This window comes from Engystomops pustulosus, chromosome 1, assembly GCF_040894005.1.
Source record: "Engystomops pustulosus chromosome 1, aEngPut4.maternal, whole genome shotgun sequence".
NCBI classification, from domain to species: domain Eukaryota; kingdom Metazoa; phylum Chordata; class Amphibia; order Anura; family Leptodactylidae; genus Engystomops; species Engystomops pustulosus.
The window spans coordinates 132,975,965-132,997,397 of record NC_092411.1 but is presented as its reverse complement, the minus strand read 5'-3'; the positions used below and the strand labels follow the sequence as shown (position 1 = coordinate 132,997,397).

The following is a 21,433-nucleotide window of genomic DNA, read 5'->3' as shown; positions in this document are numbered from 1 at the left end:
GTTGTGCGTGAAAATCCCAGTAGATCAGTAGTTTCTGAAATACTCAGACCAGCCCTTCTGGCACCAACAACCATGCCACGTTCATAGGCACTCAAATCACCTTTCTTCCCCATACTGATGCTCGGTTTGAACTGCAGGAGATTGTCTACATGCCTAAATGCACTGAGTTGCCGCCATGTGGCTGATTAGAAATTAAGTGTTAACGAGCAGTTTTTATCAAACAACTCTTTATTGGTGCATATACCGCAGAATGTATCACAGGGTCATAGCATGTCAATAATATAGAAAACATTACCAAATCAATAATAATAATAATTGTAATTTATATAGCGCCATCAAATTCTGTAGGGGGGACATATACAAATATAATATTACATTACAGAGTACAAACAGTCATATGGAACAATAGGAGTGAGGGCCCTGCTTTTTATAAGGAAACAATATAAAATAATTTAATAAAGTTAATAAATCAAAATTCTGCTGCTTGAACCAGCCATCAGCCGCCATCTTATTTACATGGTCCAAGGTGAAAAAGACGCAGAGCCGCCTGGAGCTTGGTAAATATCTGCTGTTTGCCGGATAACAGATGGGAGATAGGACATGATGAATTAGAAAAGGGAGATTTGACATTTCATTCAGTTAGCGAGTGTGATAGGCTTGTCTAAAGAGATGTTTGAAACTTTGGAGGGTGGATACTAGTCTGAGAGTCTGGGGAAGGGCATTCCAGAGAATTGGAGCAGCTCGGGAGAAGTCCTGGAGACGAGCATGAGAGGTTCGAATGAAGGTAGAGATTAATCTAATGTCACCGGCAGATCGAAGAGCTTGGGAAGGGAGATAGACTGGGATGAGAGAAGAGAGATAGTGAGGTGCAGCATTATTCAGAGCTTTGTGGATGAGGGTTATTATTTTAAAGTGAATACGGAAGGAGACAGGCAGCCAGTGCAGTGATTGGCACAAACTGGAGGCATCCGTGTAGTGTTTGGTCCGAAAGACGAACCTGGCAGCTGCTTTAAGAATCGATTGTAGAGGAGAGAGTTTAGTGAGTGGAAGACCCATTAGTAGGGAGTTACAGTAGTCTAATCGAGAGTGAATAAGTGCAACAATTAGCATTTTAGAAGTTTCAATTGTTAGAAATGAGCGGATGTTTCTGAGATGCAAACGGCAAGAGTGAGCAAGAGATTGAATATATGGTGAAAAGGAGAGGTCAGAGTCCAGCACAATCCCAATACAGCGGGTCTGTTGCCTCAGTGCTATAGTGATCCCACAGACCGAGATGGAGAGGTCAGGTCTAGGTAAGTTAGTAGATGGTGGAAAGACAAGAAGTTCAATCTTAGCAAGATTAAGTTTCAAGAAGAGAGAGGACATGATGCTAGAGACAGTGGAGAGACATTCACTAGTGTTCTGGATTAAGCTAGGGGTGATGTTACATGCAGAAGTATATAGCTGGGTGTCATCAGCATAGAGATGATACTGGAAACCAAATCTTTCAGGGGGTCAAGGAGGGAGTTATCTGAGAGATAGCGGGTTAGTTGAGAATAGACCCAGGCGTTCCAGGAGTTTGGAGATGACAGGGCGGTTGGAAACTGGTAGTTAGTAGCATTGGATGGGTCCAGTGAAGGTTTCTTTAGTAAAGGGGTAACAACAGCATGCTTGAAAGAAGAGGGGATGACACCGGAAGAGAGAGAGGTTGAAGATTTTAGTGAGGTGAGAAGTAACTGCTGGGGAGAGAGACTGTACCAGATGTGAGGGGATGGGGTCACTGATGCAGGTAGTGGGTCGAGCAGAGGAAAGGAGACTGGACACTTCTTCCTCTGTGACTGGCTTAAATGAAGAGAGTGAACAAGGTAAGGTACCAGAGGGAAGGGGATTAGTAGGGTGAGTGGATTTAGCAATTGTTTCCTGATGAATGCAATCAATTTTATCCTTAAAGTAGGTGGCCAGATCTTCAGCCCCAAGGTCTGTGACCGGTGGCTGCACCTTTGGTGTTAGTAAGGAGTGAAGAGTATCAAAGAGCCTTTTGGGGTTGTTAGAGAGAGGATATTAGATTAGTAAAATTAGTAAATCACTGTCAGCCATGTCATTATTCAAACTTCATTTTTTGTGAACTGTTAAGAAATTACTGTGTCTTCACTATTACTACCTTATCTTTTCAGCAGCTTGTCTGTTTGAAGGCCATGTTGTGACTTATACAGAGCTAACACAAGGACAATTAGTATAAACATTCTGTTTATATGAGAACAAGGCCTTTGCACCAAGGACAAAGTCAGAAAATCCCTAGCCTTCCCCTTTAAGACGCTAGCATCCATGGCAGCCATCAGAGACAATGAGCTGCAGAAATTCCTTAAAACCCTTGGACACCATGACTCCGGGTGCCTCCCATCCCCCAAAATGCTGGCACTGCGCTGCTATTTAGTTGGCCCCCCCCTTTTTTTTTTTATTTTATTCTAGGGACCCCTCTTTTCCAAGAAACATGCTATGTATTCTACAAAACCAATATTTCAGAATCCATACTGGTGCATTGTGAACTATTTAAAGTGAATATAGTGAAGAAAATGTAATAGCATGTAATTAGGCAATTGTCATATACACATAGAAAATAATGCCCCTTCAAATTGTACTTTGCCCACTTTTCTGTAACTCCCGCAATGCCACCCTCTTTGTAGCCCCTTTTTGATTTATGTCCCCTGTAGCACCCATGTTTATAATTGCACCATTTTGTAGCCTACATGTTCTGTTAGACAATTCCCCTTTCCTTGATCCGCCACAGAAGAGCTATTTCTCTGTCACAGCTTTGCACGGCTCTGAAGTTGGCTGTAAAGATGACATGATCATATCCACCTGCCAGCCTCAATCAGTCACACTCACTAATGGCAGAGGGTCAATGTTGATGGGGCACTAAGACCACAATGCATCAACATTGCATTCAACTCTTATCTGATACCTCCAGCCAACCCAATCTCCGAGACAGACTAGAAAATTCGGGACTGGTCTGCACAATCCTACAGTTTGGATGATATGGAAAACAATCATGTGCCACAGATTGATCTCTATGCCAGAACAGGAGCATTGGCAGATTTCAACTATAATGCACAATAACTATGTGTGAGTGTGGGTTTGGTGACCTCCAGTTCTAGTGACCAATCACAGAGCAGCTGGGACCTGGGTTTTTTAAAGCTGAGCCTCTGCTATAGCTTTAAGATTTTGAAGATGCTTTTCTTGACATTTTCTTAAACCTATCAGACATCACAGATCTAGCAGGTCAGTCTTAGATTTCAAGGCCTCCCACTGTCCCAGACTGTGGTATGTATGCCCGGATTTACACTGACTGCAATGGTTATGTACGGAGCTGCCGGCTGTCCTCTTCACCGCAATTTCCACCACAACTGTTAGTAGTAGAGGCCAGCAAGTGAGATTTATTAACCTCATCTTGAAGAGGAAGCAGGACTGCTGCGTGGGAACATGGAAAGGTAAATATTTTTTTTTAACCCCTTTATGTCCAGGCCTTTAAAGGCTTTAATGACTGGGTCATTTTTAGCAACTTTTCATAATTATTAGTCATAACTTTCTTTTTTGTGCAATAATTTAGTCATTGCAATAATTTCATTAATGGCTCCACTCACATTTTTACTAGGCTCCAGTCAGCAAACTGCATGGGGTCTCAAGGTTGTTGGAGCCCCTTCTGTTATGATCTGCTCTGGTAGATCTAACCTCATTTTCCCCCGGCAGACATGAGCTGGCAGAGTTTTGCTTGGAGCATAACTGGCAAAGTCATCATCATCTTGAGCCATTTTGTGTCACTTGATCCTGCACAAGTGCAGGTAAGTAGATCTTATTTTAATGTTGATTCCTTGTCACACATCTCAGGGGCATCTGTTGAACTTTCATTCTGCACCTTTAACCCTTTCCTGCGCTCTGATACCTGTGATCACAGCTGTCTCCAACCACTTCATCTGCGCACGAGAATGCCTGAAGCGCTCAACGAGAATTCAGGAAAGTGGACATGATGTGAGTAGGTAACGTGTGCGGGTGGGGCGATTTTTTGAAAATCACACGCGGAGAAGCGGTTTCTCGAGGGTGGGGGGAAACTACTGCCCCGCCCAGGGGGCGACTTGACTAGTCACACAGCACATGTCATTCAAAGGTAATATATAAGTAATAATCTTTTGTTCTTTAAAACCAATTTTTCATACAAAAAATGTTTAGCAGTGTATGTGCAATGCTATATGGCAGTGGTGGCGAACCTATGGCACGGTTACCAGAGGTGGCACTCAGAGCCCTTTCTGTGGGCACTCAGGCCCTTGACCCCAAGATAGAGCTCACCAAATCTTCCTGCGGTATTTTAAAATGACATTTCACTGGCTCTTTGGAACTGCGGGAAAAGTGAGAAGGTGTTGATAGAACTGCATTATATTTGTAGGTCATCTTACTGGACCCTTCATTCGTACTGTGGTGAAAAGCTACAATGGTAGTCTGAATGTGCCCTCCTTCTTTCAACTATATTAGTGGCCTCAAATGGCTGATATGATTGATAGATGTTGAATAGCAGGTAGCAATAAGTTACTGATTAAAATGCAATGTTGGCACTTTGCGGTAAATAAGTGGATTTTGGTTATAGTTTGGGCACTAGGTCTCTAAAAGGTTCACCATTACTGCTTTATGGGGACGTGGGGGTTGCTAAAAAGGTGTCTCCTGGTGACAGGTTCGCTTTAAGGGATTAACTCCCATTTGAGGAACAAATACTTACAGCATACATACCTCCCAACCGTCCCGTTTTGGGCGGGACAGTCCCGTTTTTTAACCCTTGTCCCGCCTGCACGGACCGTTAAGTGAAAGTCCCGTTTTTTTTTTGCGTTTTTACGGATTTTTCCGTCTTGTCCCGCCCCCGAGTCCCGCCCCCGTCCTGCTCAGGATACAGAGAAGCCAGGGGGCGGGGTGCAGCGTCCTCCTCCTCTCCAGCTCCCGGGCTGTGTGCTGCAGAGCCGGCACCTCCCCCATCCCCTCCCCTGGGAGGCAGAGCCCTCCCTGTCCTCAAGCTGCCACTCGGCACATGGATGGATGGAGCAGTGCAGAATGTCATATTCTCTGCACTGCCCCTGCACAGCAGCCCCAGGGGATCAGCCTCCGTGCAGGCAGGAGCTCTCCAGCTCTCTTACATCAATAGTTCCCTGCCCCCACCTCCTCCTGCTCCTCACTGAAGTTCGTCTGATGAAGCAGAGCCGAGTGTGTGCAGCTGCTGCAGTGTGATAACAGGTACTCTACAGTGACTGCAGGCAGCAGCTAAAGGGTTAAACACTTCACTTTCCTCCATAGACCCCCTGCCCCCATCCCTAATCCCCCCAGTGCCCTTCTATTCTGTTTTTATTGTACCATATACTTAATCCCTTAACCCCTTAAGGACACAGGGTTTTTCCTCTCATTTCTCGCTCTCCAACTTCAAAAATCCATAACTTTTTCATGTTTCCGTGTACAGACCTGTGTGAGGGCTTATTTTGTGCGTAACAAATTTTACTTTCCCGTAATGTTATTTATTTTAACATGCCGTGTACTGTGAAGCTGCAAAAAATTCCAAATGTGGAAAAAATTTTTTAAAAAAACGCACGTGTCACGTTCTTGTGGGCTCAGTTTTTTCGACTTTGACTGTGCACTCAAAATAACACCTCAGCTTTATTCTTTGGTTCGGTGTGATCGCGGTGATACCAAATTTATACAGGTTTTATAGTGTTTTAATACATTTTCAAAAATTAAACGAATGTGTACAAAAAAAAAAAAAATTTGCCATCTTCTGACGCTAATAACTTTTTCATATTTCGGTGCACGGAGCTGGGGGAGGGGTCATTTTTGGCGAAATGAGCCGCCGTTTTCATTGCTACCATTGTGAGGTCTGTGCGACATTTTGATCATTTTTAATTTCATTTTTTATGTGATGTAAAAAGCAAGCATGTTACAACAAGCATGTCCCCCCCCTAGACAACGAGCATTTCCTCCCCTAGACAACGAGCATGTCTCCCCCTGACCCCTAGACAACGAGCATGTCCCCCCCCTAGACAACGAGCATGCCCCCCCCTAGACAACGAGCATTTCCCCCCCCCCTAGACAACGAGCATGTCTACCCCCGACCCCTAGACAACGAGCATGTCCTCCCCTGTGGCTGCGTGCCCTTTTTTGTGTGCTTTTTTGTATCTGGCTGATTTGAACAATAGGGGGCACCCCATGCCGTTTTCCCCCCCATTTTTTTGTAAAAATGGGGGAAACAGCCTGGGAGCCCCCTTTAAAGGGGGGACCCCATGCATATTTTTGTCAAAAATTTGAAGAAAAAACGGCATGGGGCTCCCCCTATTGTTCAAATCAGCCAGATACAAAAAAGCAGCAGCCGCCTGCCATTACTGAGCTGGGATAGGCCACTGTTAGGGGGCTATTCCAGCGCAACAATAACAGCCTGCAGCCGCCCCACTACCTGACCATCTATAGACGGTCAGGTACTGGTTTGTACCCGGCTCTTCCCGGCACCCCTGGTGGCGGTGGGTACCGGGGTAATGGTATGGGCGTTAGTGTGAATTTGCCAAAAAAATTAAGGCAAACACTAAGGCCAGCCCTTAGTAATGAGCACCGTCACCTAACCGGCACCACTACTACGGCAAACTATGAAGAGTGTCGCAAAAAAATAAATAATCACACCGTTTTCAGAAAATTTTATTGGACAAAAAACGCAGACACACCCTCGTTGACCATTTTATTTGTTAGAAATGTCGGTCATCGACGTAATCCTACGAATCCGAAGCAGTCCACAGCAGGCACGGTCCTGGAAGACAAAAATAACACAAACACACAAAAAAGGGCACGCAGCCACAGGGGAGGACATGCTCGTTGTCTAGGAGGGGGACATGCTCGTTGTCTAGGGGGGGACATGCTCGTTGTCTGGGGGGGCATGCTCGTTGTCTAGGGGAGGACATGCTCGTTGTCTAGGGGGGCATGCTCGTTGTCTAGGGGAGGACATGCTCGTTGTCTAGGAGGGCATGCTCGTTGTCTAGGAGGGCATGCTCGTTGTCTGGGGGGGGCATGCTCATTGTCTAGGGGAGGACATGCTCGTTGTCTAGGAGGGCATGCTCGTTGTCTGGGGGGGGACATGCTCGTTGTCTGGGGGGGACATGCTCGTTGTCTAGGGGGAGTGGAATATGCCCCCCAATTATATACATAAATATACATTGGTGCCAGTGGATGCGTTGAAGGTATGAGCAGTGGCGTGGCCAGGGGGTGTGGTTAGGGGGCGTGGCTAGGGTGTGGCTTCTGTGGGTAAAAAAATCGCCCCACAAAAGTTGGGAGGTATGAGCATATGCTATTTGTTGTGGAGGAAATGTGTAATTTGGAGCAGCTCATACCAACTACATTAATTACAGAAAATGAAGATTTGCTTTATTTTATAAACAAGGCCTCTATGATAATTTTAGGGGAGACTATGAGGAATTATCATCTGCTAACTGGATTAGGGAGTTATATATCACACATCAGCTTCTAAGGAAAATTGATCCTTGTAATTTATCAGCATATTATAGTCTTAGATGACCTGACAGTGACAGACAGAGGAGACATGTGGTAGGAGAAATGCAATTTCTATGCAATTTCCCACACTGACCCCCACCTTTAAGGATGTAGCCTGTTTGTGCATTAAGGCTCAGTCCTTTTTTAAAAAATTTGACCAGTGGTAATAACTTTTCAACACTTATACATATCCCTGTGATTTTGAGATTGTTTTCTTGTGAGACATTGTAGTTTATGTTAGTAGTATGTTAAATAATTTAGGAAAAATTTGAAAAAAATTGTATTGTGGTTAATACAAGGACCTCTCTCTTGTCCTCGTACTTAACACACAATACAGAGTTGCTGCATAGTGCCCTGCTCTCTTGCCTTCTATTTTTTTGCCCAAGCAGCAACTTAGGGAGACCTCTCTGACTTCTGCAAATAGTGCTGCATGCCTCAGTATTTCTGGAAGCGAGGCACTTGAATAGTGTATTGCTGGTGTAGAAATTGTCCAGGTAAAGGTGGTAGCCCTGGTCCAGCAGTGGGTGCACCAAATCCCACACTATCTTTGCAGTAATACCCAGGAAGGGGTGGCATTCTGGGGACACTATAGTGGAGTCCTTCCCTTAATATAACTTGAACAGGTATTGCAGGTATTCCCTGATGTACTTTCACACAGCTTATACATCTTCACGCCATACCTTGACCTCTTGTTGGGCAGGCACTGGCAGAATTGAAGTCTCTCTTTAAATTGTACTAGGGACGCGTCTATTGCCACGTTTCACGGGTGTATATGCCTGGGCAAACTTGGCACTAAAATGGTCTAATATGGGCCTGACCTTAAAAAACTATCAGAACTGGGTTATCTTTGTGTGGGCACTGTGTGTTGTCTGTATAATATAAAAACTTATGGATGGCTTCAAAGCGCATCCTGCTCATCGCCTTCTTTACAAGCCCCATAAGAAGTATTATGCCCCAATACCTCTCCATCTCTGCAGTGACAGGGGTAAACCTGTGGGGGTTGTGCATAAAATGAAGTGGAGCTCTGCCGTGTCAAATTTAATTCCAGATTGGCCAAAAAGTAATTATCTGTGGCTACCCAAGTGGGGTCATTGGAAGCCTCAGACACTTTCCCCTAGAAGTCCCAGGCACTTCTCCACCATAAACCCTACGGCACCTTCTCAGGGGTTCTTCCAGGTCACTTGAAGATAAGGAAGAGGAGAGGTAGAAGTGGACATCATCCCCACTAGCTGAATCTGTGTCAGAGGCCAGCATGTTGTATGCCTCCAACATGGAGTACCTTTTCTGAGACATTGTACACAGAAAAATGACATGAAGTATACCAGAAAAATTAGATAATGTGCAACCAACTACACAGATAAACTGCCTAGCCGACACAGAAAAAAATAAGCTAAGTGCACAGAACTATGGATACACCGACGGGCGCTGTGGAAAAATATAGCAGGTACCAAAAAAAAAAAAACCTATGTGCACCGCGCAAGAAGGAGCTAAAAATACACCTAACTACAACGCTAACACGGTGCACTGAAAAGTGCGTTTCGGTTCAGAAGGGATAGACAGGAGAAGAGAAAAACGGAGTGATGTTAACACTATAAAAGATCATTTTAACCCCTTACTTTACAATGTTACTAATTGTTATTGCTGTTTTCACTCCCATCACCCCCTAGACTGGTCAGTGCAAAATTCCAGGGTGTGGTTGGGGACTCTCTAAGCAGACACATTATAATACATCTAGTGCTGTGGGGTGACAATGTGGTTAGATTATCAGGGTACAGGTGTATATACACTTTTATCTGGCTTCTGACATTGTGCTGACACATTGAAAGAGAGATGAGACATGCATGAGATTTCTATTACACAGAGGCTGACAGACTTTTACACTGTCAGCCCTGCTACATCTCTGTTCTCACAGACATGTGCCTGCCTCTCCCTTCCCTGGATCACTTACCTGCCTGGAGTTTGTAGCTTGCTGCTTATCTCTGCTCACAATGTGCTGGTAGGAAGTGAATTAGTAAGTGTCTCTGAGCTCCATGCTGACTGCAGGGGCGTGGCTACAGGCACAGAGCAGAAAGACACAGAAGCTCAGCGGCACCAAGTCACAAAGGAATCCAAGATGGCGGCCACCCCAACTCAGAAGTTACATGGTCGTGTCTAGGGGCAACTGAAATTGTGTACACCAGGACAGATAGGGACAGGTTGGATTTATATCTGTAAAATGCTGTACTTTTGTTAAAGTAAATTAGAGAATGTGTTATTTTGTTATCCCGAGTGCATATAAGAAACTTGTCTTCATGGGAATACCCCTTCAACTATTTAATGGCTTAAAGGACAACGTTTTGAGAGATGTATCCTGTCAGAAAGAAACCACTGCCCTGTATTCCCACAACACAGTCAAATAAATGTAGGAGTCCCTGCTGAACTACAGTGAAGGCGGTCTAGTACACGCCGTATTTACTGTGCTGTGGGTATAGTGCATGCGCTGGGGTATTATTTCAGCTTCCCTTGCTGCATAGCGAGAGGAGGCACCAGTGCGGGATCTGCAGATGCAAGTCTGATGGGCATAATGGGACTCACATCTGAGTGAAAAAATATATATATCCCACCTCTAGGTGGGTATTGACTAAACAGGTCAATAGGGACCCATTTAGTTGGTTTAGGGTCCCAATTCGATCCATCAGGTCCTACAAGTGACATGTAGCATAAGTGATGAATCTGAGTCTAGAGACATTATGCTGTTTAAGAAAAAGCTTTATACAGGCAGTCCCCGGGTTACATACAACATAGGGTTTGTTCTTAAGTGGAATATGTATGCAAGTTGAAAGTGTATATCTTATCATTGTAATCCCAGCCAGAACTTTTGTCGTCTATGTGACAATTGGATTTTAAAAATGTTGGATTGTCATACGAACCAGGATTAACAATAAAGCTTCATTGTAGACCCCAGTGATAACTGTTACAGCTGATCATTGTAGCCTAGGACTAAAGTACAATAAATTACCAATATCCAGAGGTCCATTTGTAACTAGGTCGTTTGCAAGTAGAGTGTTCTTAATTAGGGGACCGCCTGTATGGATAAAATACAGCTTTGTGAAGGCAGTGTGCATTTCCTTTGTGATTGTTCATTACATCCCAGCTTAAGAAATACTACTTAAACTTTGCTCACTTTATAATAACACAAGCAACATTCCTGTATTTTGCAGCTAATATTTAATATAGAATATTGATAGTCAAATGCAAGAGTTAAACAGGAAAGCAACACTGACCAATAACAAAACTTCTGAACCTTCTAATAGACACTTATTGATGACATTAGAAAACTGTTTAAAGGCAAATTGGTTACTCAGTTAAGGAAACAATTTTATGGTGCGGGTGCATTAAAATAATGCAAGACACAGGTTCTGGTTCTTTACCATGGAAACGCATATACGATCGGGCTGAAGCCTGTGAATGCAGGGCTAGCGGTACGTGTGATCACACCCTAACTTACACAGCAGTTAAATGAATACCTATGATATGTCAACTCTACTAAGACTTCAGTTTTAAATGTAAATATGATTCCTAGGTGAGTTATACAGTGTAAAGGTTTAAAAAAGACCACGTCTAGTGTCACCATGAGAAAGCTCAAAAGCAGGCTATGAACAAGTCAGATTATTCTTTGTTTATTACACGCCCATTAGATCTGGTGAAATCCTGCAGCTCCTCCTCTTCCAATGCATTTGGGTTGCCATCTGTTTCTGATGCAAGATCATTGATGCTGAAGTCTGGAACCTATTAAAAGATAAGTTAAAAATTGATCTTCTGTTTCATAGCAGCAGATCTATTTAAAATGGATTTGTTAAACAGCAGATTTATTGATCATTTAATGGTGGCTTTATCACGATTATGCAGCTATAGTTTACAGCATACAGAAACACTTAGAGTTATGCCATTTTTATTTACCACATTGAAATCTGAACACTGTTCTAGCTTCACAGGAAAGCATATGGCAAATATCTGTTTGGTTTGATACCAATATTAAATCCCAGAACACAATCCGTTCAAAGTCAATGGGAGTTTGTAAAGCAATGATGGCCCTAAAGATTGGGAGGGAGGGTAGCCTTCTAGATTAGTTTCCATCTGAAATGCTGTGCAGTCCATTCTCAAGGATGAGTTGTCAGGAAAAGTGTGCATGGCATAACCTAGGCACCAGAAAATACTGGCAGCAACTAGACCAACTGGTGGTCCAAGTCATCCAGCACGATTTATCTGGCATAAACTACAACTAGAGTCAAACTCTGGACTGGTTTATTCAGCAACACTTTAATACAGCTCAGTGTCCTGGTTTATGATAAAAGCCCCTTGCCACCCCTCAAGCCTTCTGATAGCTGACAGCCAGCTGCACAATTGGATTTTTTAAAACTTCAGTAGCAGATTTTTTTTTTAATTGATCATTTAATGGTGGATTTGTTTCAAGTTTATGCAGCTGTAATAAGTTTCCTGAGGAAGTCCAACTCATCTAACAAAATCCTTAAGATGTTTTACAAATCAACTATGCTGGAGGGGCAAGTAATATAATAGGCTGGCCAAAAAAAGGTCACTAGGCATTGTAGGCAATAACCTGCAAATGCTGTCAATTGGGCTCAGGCTAGGAGTCACAGCAAGCTCATCTCCATTGCAGAAGACTCATTACACCCACTGCAGGAAGTACTACTCCAACAATGGAGCATGAGAAGTAACCATTACATGCAGATCAGCTGCCAAACAACAAGTTTTCACAATGGCTTTATACCAAGAGTCACTTTCTACAATGGACTCAAGGAGCAGCCAAGCCAACTTAACCCCTACTTGCCCCTCCAATGACAGCTGCCATATTGTACCACCATTTTGTGAGTTATCATCTGTGTTTGACCAATTTTTTTTGTGTACTCAAACTGCTGGAGTTATGTACACCACAATTTCCTAAGGGATCGATTAGGCTTTTTTGTATATTGTATTACCAACAGGTAATGAATGTTAACAGGCCAACCCATGATGGGTAAGTGTAAAAATACAAGATTGTTGGATGCCATGTAGGTGAAAAAAAATGCTTAAAGGCATAGCACAAGCTAGATTTGGTATATAAAGTGATAATGTGTTAGGAGCAAAAATAAATTCTGTATGCCTTCAGTTTGTTCTGAACAGTGCATCACTGACTACACTCATTTCATGCTTCTGGTGGTTAACTACCAAATTTGTCTGAAGTACAAGAGTTTAATATAGTACAACATTTAATATGAAGAATCATTTAGCGAAGTTCTTTACCAAATTTGTGGTCAGCCATCTGGGAAGAGTACCAATCATAAGTGCAGTACTCCTAAAGAGCATATGTGGCAAGAGGCACAACCCATTTGTGTAAAGCTCGCTTCATTATGAAGAGGGTTTGTCTTACTGTACAAGCACTGATTTTATTCAAAAACTACCATACGAAAGACAAGTCTGGTAAAAACCAGAGACTGCATCTGGTAGCTTATTTGCATGTACACAAATCTTTAAACACAGACAAGTTGATGCAAGGGTTTTATTATTACAAAAGTGCACATAACAGTTTACATAAAGGGGTTAACATCAGTGATGCAAGCAACATTTGGGCAGAATTTGTGAAAAGCATGTGCCCAAGAGTAAGACAAAGTCCAAAGTTCAAGACAAGTGCTTTTACATCATGCATCTTGTCACCATTACTGTCCTTTGTACTAAAGTGGTAGACAAGGCGTTGGGAAGTGCAATGGTAAATTGTATTTTAAGGGTTTGCCCATTCATGTGATTAAGTGCAAAGTTACTCCTCCTTGTTGGCAGAGTCTCCCCCATCAACTTCCTGCTCCCCATGTTGGCTACTAGCCAGTTGTGGGTAAAAAGGACCTACCAGCCAATTTAGCGGAGTGTTGTTAACCAAGTAGTCCATCACATCATCCATAGAATCCTTCATTTTTGTGAATTGGTCTTTTGTGGTAATTAGGAGGCCGTCAGACATTTCTTTGAAGGAAGAGGCAGAGCGGAAGTTTTGATAGACATCTGCAGCCATGGCACTAACATTTTGAGCTTTGTTCTGAATGTTTTGTGGAAGACCTTGAACGCTGGAGACCAGAGACAGACATGTTGTTTGCAGTTGTTGAGTTAGATTGCGGGCAATGGTAAGAGTGCGGGATTCAATTTGCTGTTGAGAAAAGAAAGAGTTTTAATATTTGGTGTACTGATCGTCTAGCATTTTAGTTATGTGATGGAAGTTACCTCAGCACTTTCCCCATTTACATCTTGTCCAGTGCCTTTTGTCCACTCCACCCACTTATTGAACATCTTCTCCTGAGCATCATGGATTTTCTGATTGGCGCCATTCATGTTCTTTCTTGCATACTCAATCTTTAATTGGGGGAGAAAAACAAATTATAAACATCCTGCAACTTAACATAGCATTCAACTGCTACAGTACTCTGGCTGAATTACAGAACCAAAGTAGTTATAGCATATTTAATTGCTGCATTTTTCAGGGAGCTAAAGGACAGTCAACAAGCACATGCTACAAATAAAGCATGCTATATGCTGCCATATATTTCCAAATAGTTGGCTGGTGAAATGAAGCACATCTACCAAAAGCATCTAGTAGCAATATACAATGTTTTTATTCTGTAATAAATGTTTTTTCTGTAACAGATTACGGGAGCTACCATCTTTTATCTTTTCTAGGGAGTAAATAAGCTTTGATAACTTGTTAGAAACTAATGCAAATAATGGGTCTACCGCTATCCTGAAAAATTTCACTGCACACAACCATGGCTAGTGTGAAACATGATTTACTGACCAGGTCCACTGTGTTTTGAAGCTGGGCAATGGCTTCCTGACTTCTGGACTTTGCATCCTTAATCCGGGTCAGAGCCTGTTGATAAGCACGTTTGCGGGCCTTGGTAGATAGAGATCCCAAGCGAACGTAGTAGTTAGGCTTTTCTTGGGCCACTTCAAAGCCTTCAGTTTTAGTAGCTTCTTTAGCTAATAAAGTTAAAAAAAAATTAGAATTATTGGAGTTGGAGTTTAATGTTAAAAGTATCAAAGGATCATAGTAGATTGAAGAAAACCACATTGGTTTATTAGGTCCAACCCATTAATTCTACATTATAAAGCATTGATCCAGAGCAAAAGCAAAAAACCCTGCAAAGCCAATTCAAATTGGCTCAGTATTGTGGTCAGAATAACTCCCCGAATTAACAGAAGCCATTTGCAGCATGAAGTTTCTTCATTAACATGCATTGCTACAAAGAAAGGCATCCAGGCCTCTGCTCTTACAGTAAAGAATCTGTCTATGGTGAAACTGCCTATCCTCTAGGTGTAAAGGAAGCCCACAGTAGGGCACAAGCACCTGTTCACCGGTGGATGTATAAAAATATCCCAGTACTGACAATTCAGATATGTATACATTGTTAAACTTTTTTTTCCCCCCCAAGCTGAATAAACCCAAGTTTTGCAACCTCACTCTTGTACACCTGTTTCAACATCTAGTAGTTGGATTTCTGCTTACCCAACTCTTCGTCTGTTGGTGGTAGGTATTGTTCCAGAAGAGTCTCCGACTTGGTTAATGCGGTGTCCACATGACCGCTCATAGTCTTAACTACACGGCTTCCCAGTACAGTGTTAATGCTGCCATTCACAACAGCCCTAGTCATCTCCACACTATCATGCACAGCACCCTTTGTTTTATCAACGACTCCAGTTATACTCTGAACAACAGCATCTTTGGCACCAACAACTGCTTCAGAGGCGTTAGCCACCACCTAGAAAGAATGAGATTATATAATCCATTTTACATAACATCATATAATCAATTTTCTAATCTAATCTGAATGTGAAAGCCTAGCTGTATACTAGTTTACCTTTTCAGTAGGCTGATACAGAATAGGCAGCTTCTCTTCAATCTTATCCAGTCCAACACAGGCAATGTTGTTCGCCAAAGCAACTGAGTGAAAAAGAAAATCTATTATTTTTTTTGTCCCTAGTCTGCTGGCTTGGTTTGTACAGCCGAGTAGGAGTTGCATCAGACTCCCTTGTGACTAATAGTTTGTTCTTCATGACATTTGGCCTACTTCCTTTGCTAGAAACTGCAGAGCCAAGAGCAAGTCCTGGATGTCATCACTCATTGTGGCCGCTATGCAGGACAACTCCTGCAAAGCTTGTAATCTCAGGACAGACTCAAGTGGGTTTCCAGCTTGATTATCAGTATGGATTTGACTTAGAGAACTCATCCATTCAATTTGGGACCCCAAACCAGCTACAGGTCCATATGGATGAGTGGTTTAGGGTCTCAAATGGACCTGGTTACAAGCTGTACTTGGCAAATCCCATGGTTTACATCAGAGCCTACAACCATGTAGGGGGCGATTTGGAACACTAAACCACTCCTCCATAAGGACCTGTGGGTGGTTTAGTGCCCCAAACCACACTGACAGGTTCAATTTAAAGCCCCCATAATCAGATATACGAAAAGCCCTGTTCTTTGTGCCAATTGACAGCAAATCAGTGTTCAATCAAAAACACAAGAGCTATAGTAACACTGCTCAACCACTATACAAAATAGGGTTTGAGAAACAAGTTTAGAACCCATAATAATAGGTTCAAATTAAGATAACACCCCTTAAACAGGTGCAAATAGATATGTAGTTAAAATATTGAAGAAAACAAAAGGAAAAGCACACTTACTCTGAGGCTCAAGTTTCTGGATGATTGGCATTGCACTGGTAAAAGCCACAGAAGTGATAGTTTTTACACTTTTCTCTGCAACATCACACACAGACTTCAGGTAGGGATGGTTGTCTTTGGTGTTCACATAAACACTGGATACCATTTCATAAGTTGAGCTCACCAATGGTAGGTTGATCAACCTTACCACCACATTCTAAAAGAATAGAAACAAGATCTCCAGTATTTTGAAATTAAAACAGAGCCTATGGTGTACCCTGCTAGGCACTCAAAGTCTAAAGGGAAAGCTATACAGTATAGAGAATATAGGATTATAACCTGAGACAAGTAATCTGGCACTAAACCTGAACTACATTTCATGAATTCTGCATAAACTGTATGCCCCAGACCTGTAACTTAGGCACAACACACACATGGCCTATGCATTATGAGCCTAGAACATCTCAGATCCCTACTGAACGCCTGTGATCTGGAGATTATGGCAAGGCAAGCCCAGCTCAAACCAACACAATACTGCATTGTCCAATGTAATACCAAGTAACAACCCAGTCATAAGGCACCATGGGATGCCAAGAGACTTCAGTTACAGTGCCAGCTGGAAGATCACCCTCAAGACTATAATACTCCAGATCAGCCATTACATTAAGCCTCAGATACTCAGAATATAACCAATACGGAACCATCATGAACTGGGCATATTCCAATCAGATAATGGACCCACAACATAAAGCACAGCCTATGGAGAAACTGCCAGCTAGTTCCGTACATACAACACGGGAGTACTCACCTGTGGCTGCTGCTCCACCATCTCTGCCATACTGCCTTATAATATCCTATAAAACACAAGCCCAAACAAAACGCATGAACTAACAAGCAGCCGCCTACGACACCAGACAACACTAGGTATACAAGGTTAGTGAGCGGCTACTTACCTGCCTTCTACACAACAGTTATAGAACCACGCAGACTCAAGCACAGGGATCGAATGCCTGCTTCAGCGCAGTCTGCGTACTTATAGTGCATGGCCCCGCCCACTCTTCTAGGCGCTTCCCGGCAGTCAGCTGACCGATGATGTCATGCAGAGCACTCTCCTGAAGCATGGACCTGCGCGGCAGTAAGAGGTCAAGGGTAGAAACACGTCTGCATAGCACCGGCGCATGGCTCTACTGTAATGCAGAGCATCAGTCCATTTAGTAGCGTTCTAGTGTGGATAAGGAGGGCAGAATGCAACTGCTGGTAATGTCCCTATTATAACAGTAGTTTTATGTACTCCGTAGCTAAGCAGTTATGTTATGGTGACCCCCAATTACTGCTACTTTGTAATCTTAGTCACAGTGATCTCCCCCAGTAGTCACATAAATGCTGCTAGTAGTCATAATGATGCCCCCAGCAGTCACATGAATGCTGCCAGTAGTCATAATGATGCCCCCAGTGGCCACATGAATGGCACTAACCCCAATGGCGATTCCTGCAACTCAGGAACCAGCGGAGCAGTGAAGGGACCCAACATCCTACCCAGACTCAGCTCCTTATCCAACTTTTCCTGCACTACTCCTGGACTCACAGCAACTGACTTTAGATTCCCATCAAAAACCCTACCAATCCCCTCCTTGACAGGTATCCAAAACCTGTCCCGGAAACCCCCAAGCAACAGAGCAATCTTTTCCTTATTTGGGTAAATCACGAACCGCAGCATTATGGCGTGTGGCCCCCTTTGTAACTTCCTCCTGCTGTCCTAAACTCTTTCCCCTGTTAAAGCATCAGGACAAGAGGTGGTTAGCGCCTAACTTTAGGTAACGGCAATGCCACTAATGCTCTCATCTGCACCCTTACCCACCCTGGCCTCAGCCTGCTCCTTCATCCTAGCCAAAAACTCCTCCATCTTTGACATGGCGCATAACACTAGCTACCCAAAATTTTTTGTCTGCTGCCTAAAGATGGCGTCTCCTTCCTGGCCACCTTTTTTCCCCCCTAACTAGCTCCACCTTACAAGCTCAAAAAGCCCTATGACCTCACGCCACACTATCCAGTTTCATGCTCACATAAGCATAATTTAAGTTTATATTAGAAGAAAGGAAGCCATGGATAACAAATATATAAAGATTACCAAAGTCACAGTCCATAGATGTAATAATAATAATTCCTTTAGTTAAATAGCTCATACAGATTACAGAGCGCTGCACAGAGCTTGCCAAATTGCGGGTCTCTGGTTTATCCATGCCTGATTTTAATGGTAGATTTCCTTTAAGCCACTTCGCCAGTAGCCAACACTAGTTTTCCGCAAAAACCATGCAATCGTTCAAGGTGAACGATCACATATTCTAGGTGGTGCACAAGTGCGGGACAAGAACACCACACGCCAGCCCAGTTTTCTGATATACAACACACTTGAGTGAGTATCCATGGTTTACCGTGCTTGATTTTGTTGATTTTTAGTGTGCAATAACAGAGGCTCTGGCATGGAATAAAATTAATTTCTCAAGGTATAGTCAGGGGTGCACCAGCCATGAGGCAAGTTGAGCCGCTTGCCTCAGTCAGCACCACCTGCAGCAATATGGGGGCAGCATCAGGGGTGCAGTCGTCTGCTACAAAGTAAGACCTGATTCTTAAAAAATGTTGCCTCTTCACACTCAGTGTCACCAAAGGTGTGAGACACTGCATGAAGAACCCACAAAAAATAAGCCTATATATTACTATTTGATGTGGCAACGGGTGTGGCTGCATAGTTTGCCTCAGGCAGCAGATAGTCCAGATTCACTCCTGGGTATAGTGATCATCTCAAGCTCAGTATTGCTTTCCAAAATGGAAAGCCCAGATTATGTTGACAGAGTTATACTCTTATGCTTGTGAACACTTTGGAGCATGTGTCTTATTACATAATCTAGGCAGGACTTCTGAAACACTGAAATGATATACTTTTAATTGTTCAGGTTTGCTGTTATTTCTGGAAAATAAATTCAGACATGTGGGTAGCTGTGGAGATTAAAATTTTCACTGCACCCGTTAGTAAACTCCTTAAGGGTGCAGATAAAAAAAGAATGAATTTCCTGTGGATTTCACTATACTGCTTGAGGTTTTATAAAAGCGACATGGCACCATACAAACTGAATGCTAATCTTAAAAGTAGTCTACCTCTTCCTCCAAGCAATATAATCCGCTGGTAGCATGGTGTGTTGAAATGCAGCCTGATTTCCAAAATTCCTTTTACTATTTGTGTCCACTGTGTAATTGCCAAGTTTTTCCCAGTTTAATCTCTATGCTAATAAGGCAGTTGGTGCACGCAGGTCATGTCCTTAGCATTCAGAGCATTATTTTTCCCAACTCAATCACTTCTTTCTTCCAGTGCCAACACATGATTCTCACATGACGTATCTCCTGCTTATCTGAATAAAAGGGTAGCGGTTCAGGTAGGAATAGCAGTGCACTGGCTGTTAAGAACATGACCTCGGTGCACCAGTTGCCTCATTAACATACAGATTTACGATTACATTTCACAGACACAGCATTTTAGACAAAAACAATTGGGGTATTTTTGAAATCAAAGCTACAGACGGCAAATTGACGCCCCCAACAATTAGCCATGGCTATGATTGGCCAGGGGTGTCTGCTCATCTCTAGTCCGCTCTTCACTAATCATAGCATTGCAATTCTTTACAATATTTTGCCACAAGATTATAATGCTTGGGGAGGTAATAGACTCCCTTCCGATACAAGCAATAAGTGAGCATCCAGATGTAATTGGCCATTTTGTGGATGTCATGTGTCCCTGCGGTATCAGAAATGTAAAATCTTCAGCAAAATGACCTTTTTTGGGAATCTACATGCCTCAGTGCTAGTACTCCATCAAATTGAAGCAGGAGTCTTCTAATAAACTGCTGTAGTGTGAAATACATTATTATACAGAATTTTTTTTTCTATATAACACATTTTAGGAAGTTTCTTTTATTTCCTGTATAAATAATGTATAAAAACAATGGAATATCATTTTTAAAAGGTCCTATTCTAGTATGGCATGTGGTAGTGACTTTGAACTGATGATGCAATGTGACCCTTATCCTCTTTCAGTACATTGCTCTGGTGCTATTTAAAATTGGTCTAGTCTGTAGCACTTTGTTTTTCAGTGTATTTGCAGTTTATCTTTGCTGTTATTGTATCATTGGTTTGGTGATTTACATCAAAGGAAGTTGCCTCTTCATTAGGCATGAATAGATATAATACCTGTTGCCCTTGGTCCAGCACTTGGGTGACTTTGTTTCTTTTATACACCAATCCTATCAGGTTACTCCTAAAATCCAAGTTTAAGGAAATCTTTAATTGTCTGATCTCAAAATACCTATATTTTACAAAACCTTTCAGCTGTATTTTTAAAAATTTGCAACAATTCATAATACATGTATGGAAACACACTGCCACTGGACGATGTAATCATGGAATCCTGGTGGATGTAGCTGGATTTAGCAGATGCCAAGAGAATGCTACTTTCTGGATAAACGCCCTATGGCTATCCCCAGAATATGGGGCTGCAAGTCAGATGGGCTAAATACTAGCATGACCTATGGGTTTTGACCAATTAATAAGACGCACATTAAGCCCCACAGAACTCATTGATGCATAGAACACAGCTGAAGAAAGAAGTATATTGTTCACCGCATCAACGTCCTTGCCCGCTCTTTATTAGCGCACATCAAGCGCCAAGAGTCGCTTGATGTGCGCTAATAAAGAGCGGGCAAGGACGTTGATGCGGTGAACAATATACTTCTTTCTTCTGTTGAATCTTTAGGTGTTTTTGGACTTTCTCACCTGTGTTCCCCTGCGCCATCCCGTCCCCCCCTATCGAATGTTTTTTCTTTTACATAATAGGTTAAGGTTTGAGCTTTTGTGAAATTTTTGTTATAGAACACAGCTGTATGCTGCACATCATTGATTTATTCAGGACTTTAAAAATCTGGAAGTTCCATTGACATGGGGCAGGTTGAGAGACTTGCAGTACCCTATTCTGCAGATCACAAGGTGGCACCTCCTCAGTCAGCAGTTGGACCTCCAACCTCAGCCCTCAACACATACAATCATTCCATGTCATGTGGATATGGGATTTATGTAAACCTGATTCAACTCCTTTGATCTTTGGAAAATCCCTTTTTTAGTAAGACCAGCTGACCATCTGATGTGTATAGCTCCTCTATACACCTTAACAGCATGA

The 21,433-nt window shown here is 42.7% G+C and overlaps 1 protein-coding gene across 2 annotated transcripts; it reads right to left on the bottom strand.

Annotated features, from left to right (window-relative positions):
* Positions 1-10,726: 10,726 nt before the first annotated feature.
* PLIN2 (perilipin 2) lies at positions 10,727-17,278 on the bottom strand. Of its 2 annotated transcripts, XM_072154008.1 has the most exons (9): positions 17,166-17,278; positions 17,021-17,066; positions 16,234-16,429; positions 15,411-15,493; positions 15,059-15,311; positions 14,348-14,532; positions 13,780-13,908; positions 13,415-13,705; positions 10,727-11,304 (listed from the first exon to the last, which is right to left on the bottom strand). In XM_072154008.1, exons 2-9 carry the CDS (start codon positions 17,048-17,050, stop codon positions 11,185-11,187), a joined length of 1,287 nt encoding a protein of 428 aa, XP_072010109.1. In that variant the 5' UTR covers positions 17,051-17,066; positions 17,166-17,278; the 3' UTR covers positions 10,727-11,184. The 2 variants fall into 2 exon arrangements, with proteins under 2 accessions (XP_072010109.1, XP_072010118.1); XM_072154017.1 differs by lacking the exon at positions 10,727-11,304 and having other exon boundaries at positions 13,059-13,705.
* Positions 17,279-21,433: the final 4,155 nt, after the last annotated feature.

What these genes read in the sequence shown, in the direction of transcription:
- PLIN2 (XM_072154008.1), bottom strand. Translation starts at nt 17,050, where the DNA reads ATGGCAGAGATGGTGGAGCAGCAGCCACAG. An exon ending in TGGTGGAGCAGCAGCCACAG is followed by an intron (nt 16,430 to 17,020) that starts GTGAGTACTCCC and finishes CTATTCTTTTAG; the next exon opens with AATGTGGTGGTAAGGTTGAT. An exon ending in TGTATCAGCCTACTGAAAAG is followed by an intron (nt 15,312 to 15,410) that starts GTAAACTAGTAT and finishes CATTCTTTCTAG; the next exon opens with GTGGTGGCTAACGCCTCTGA.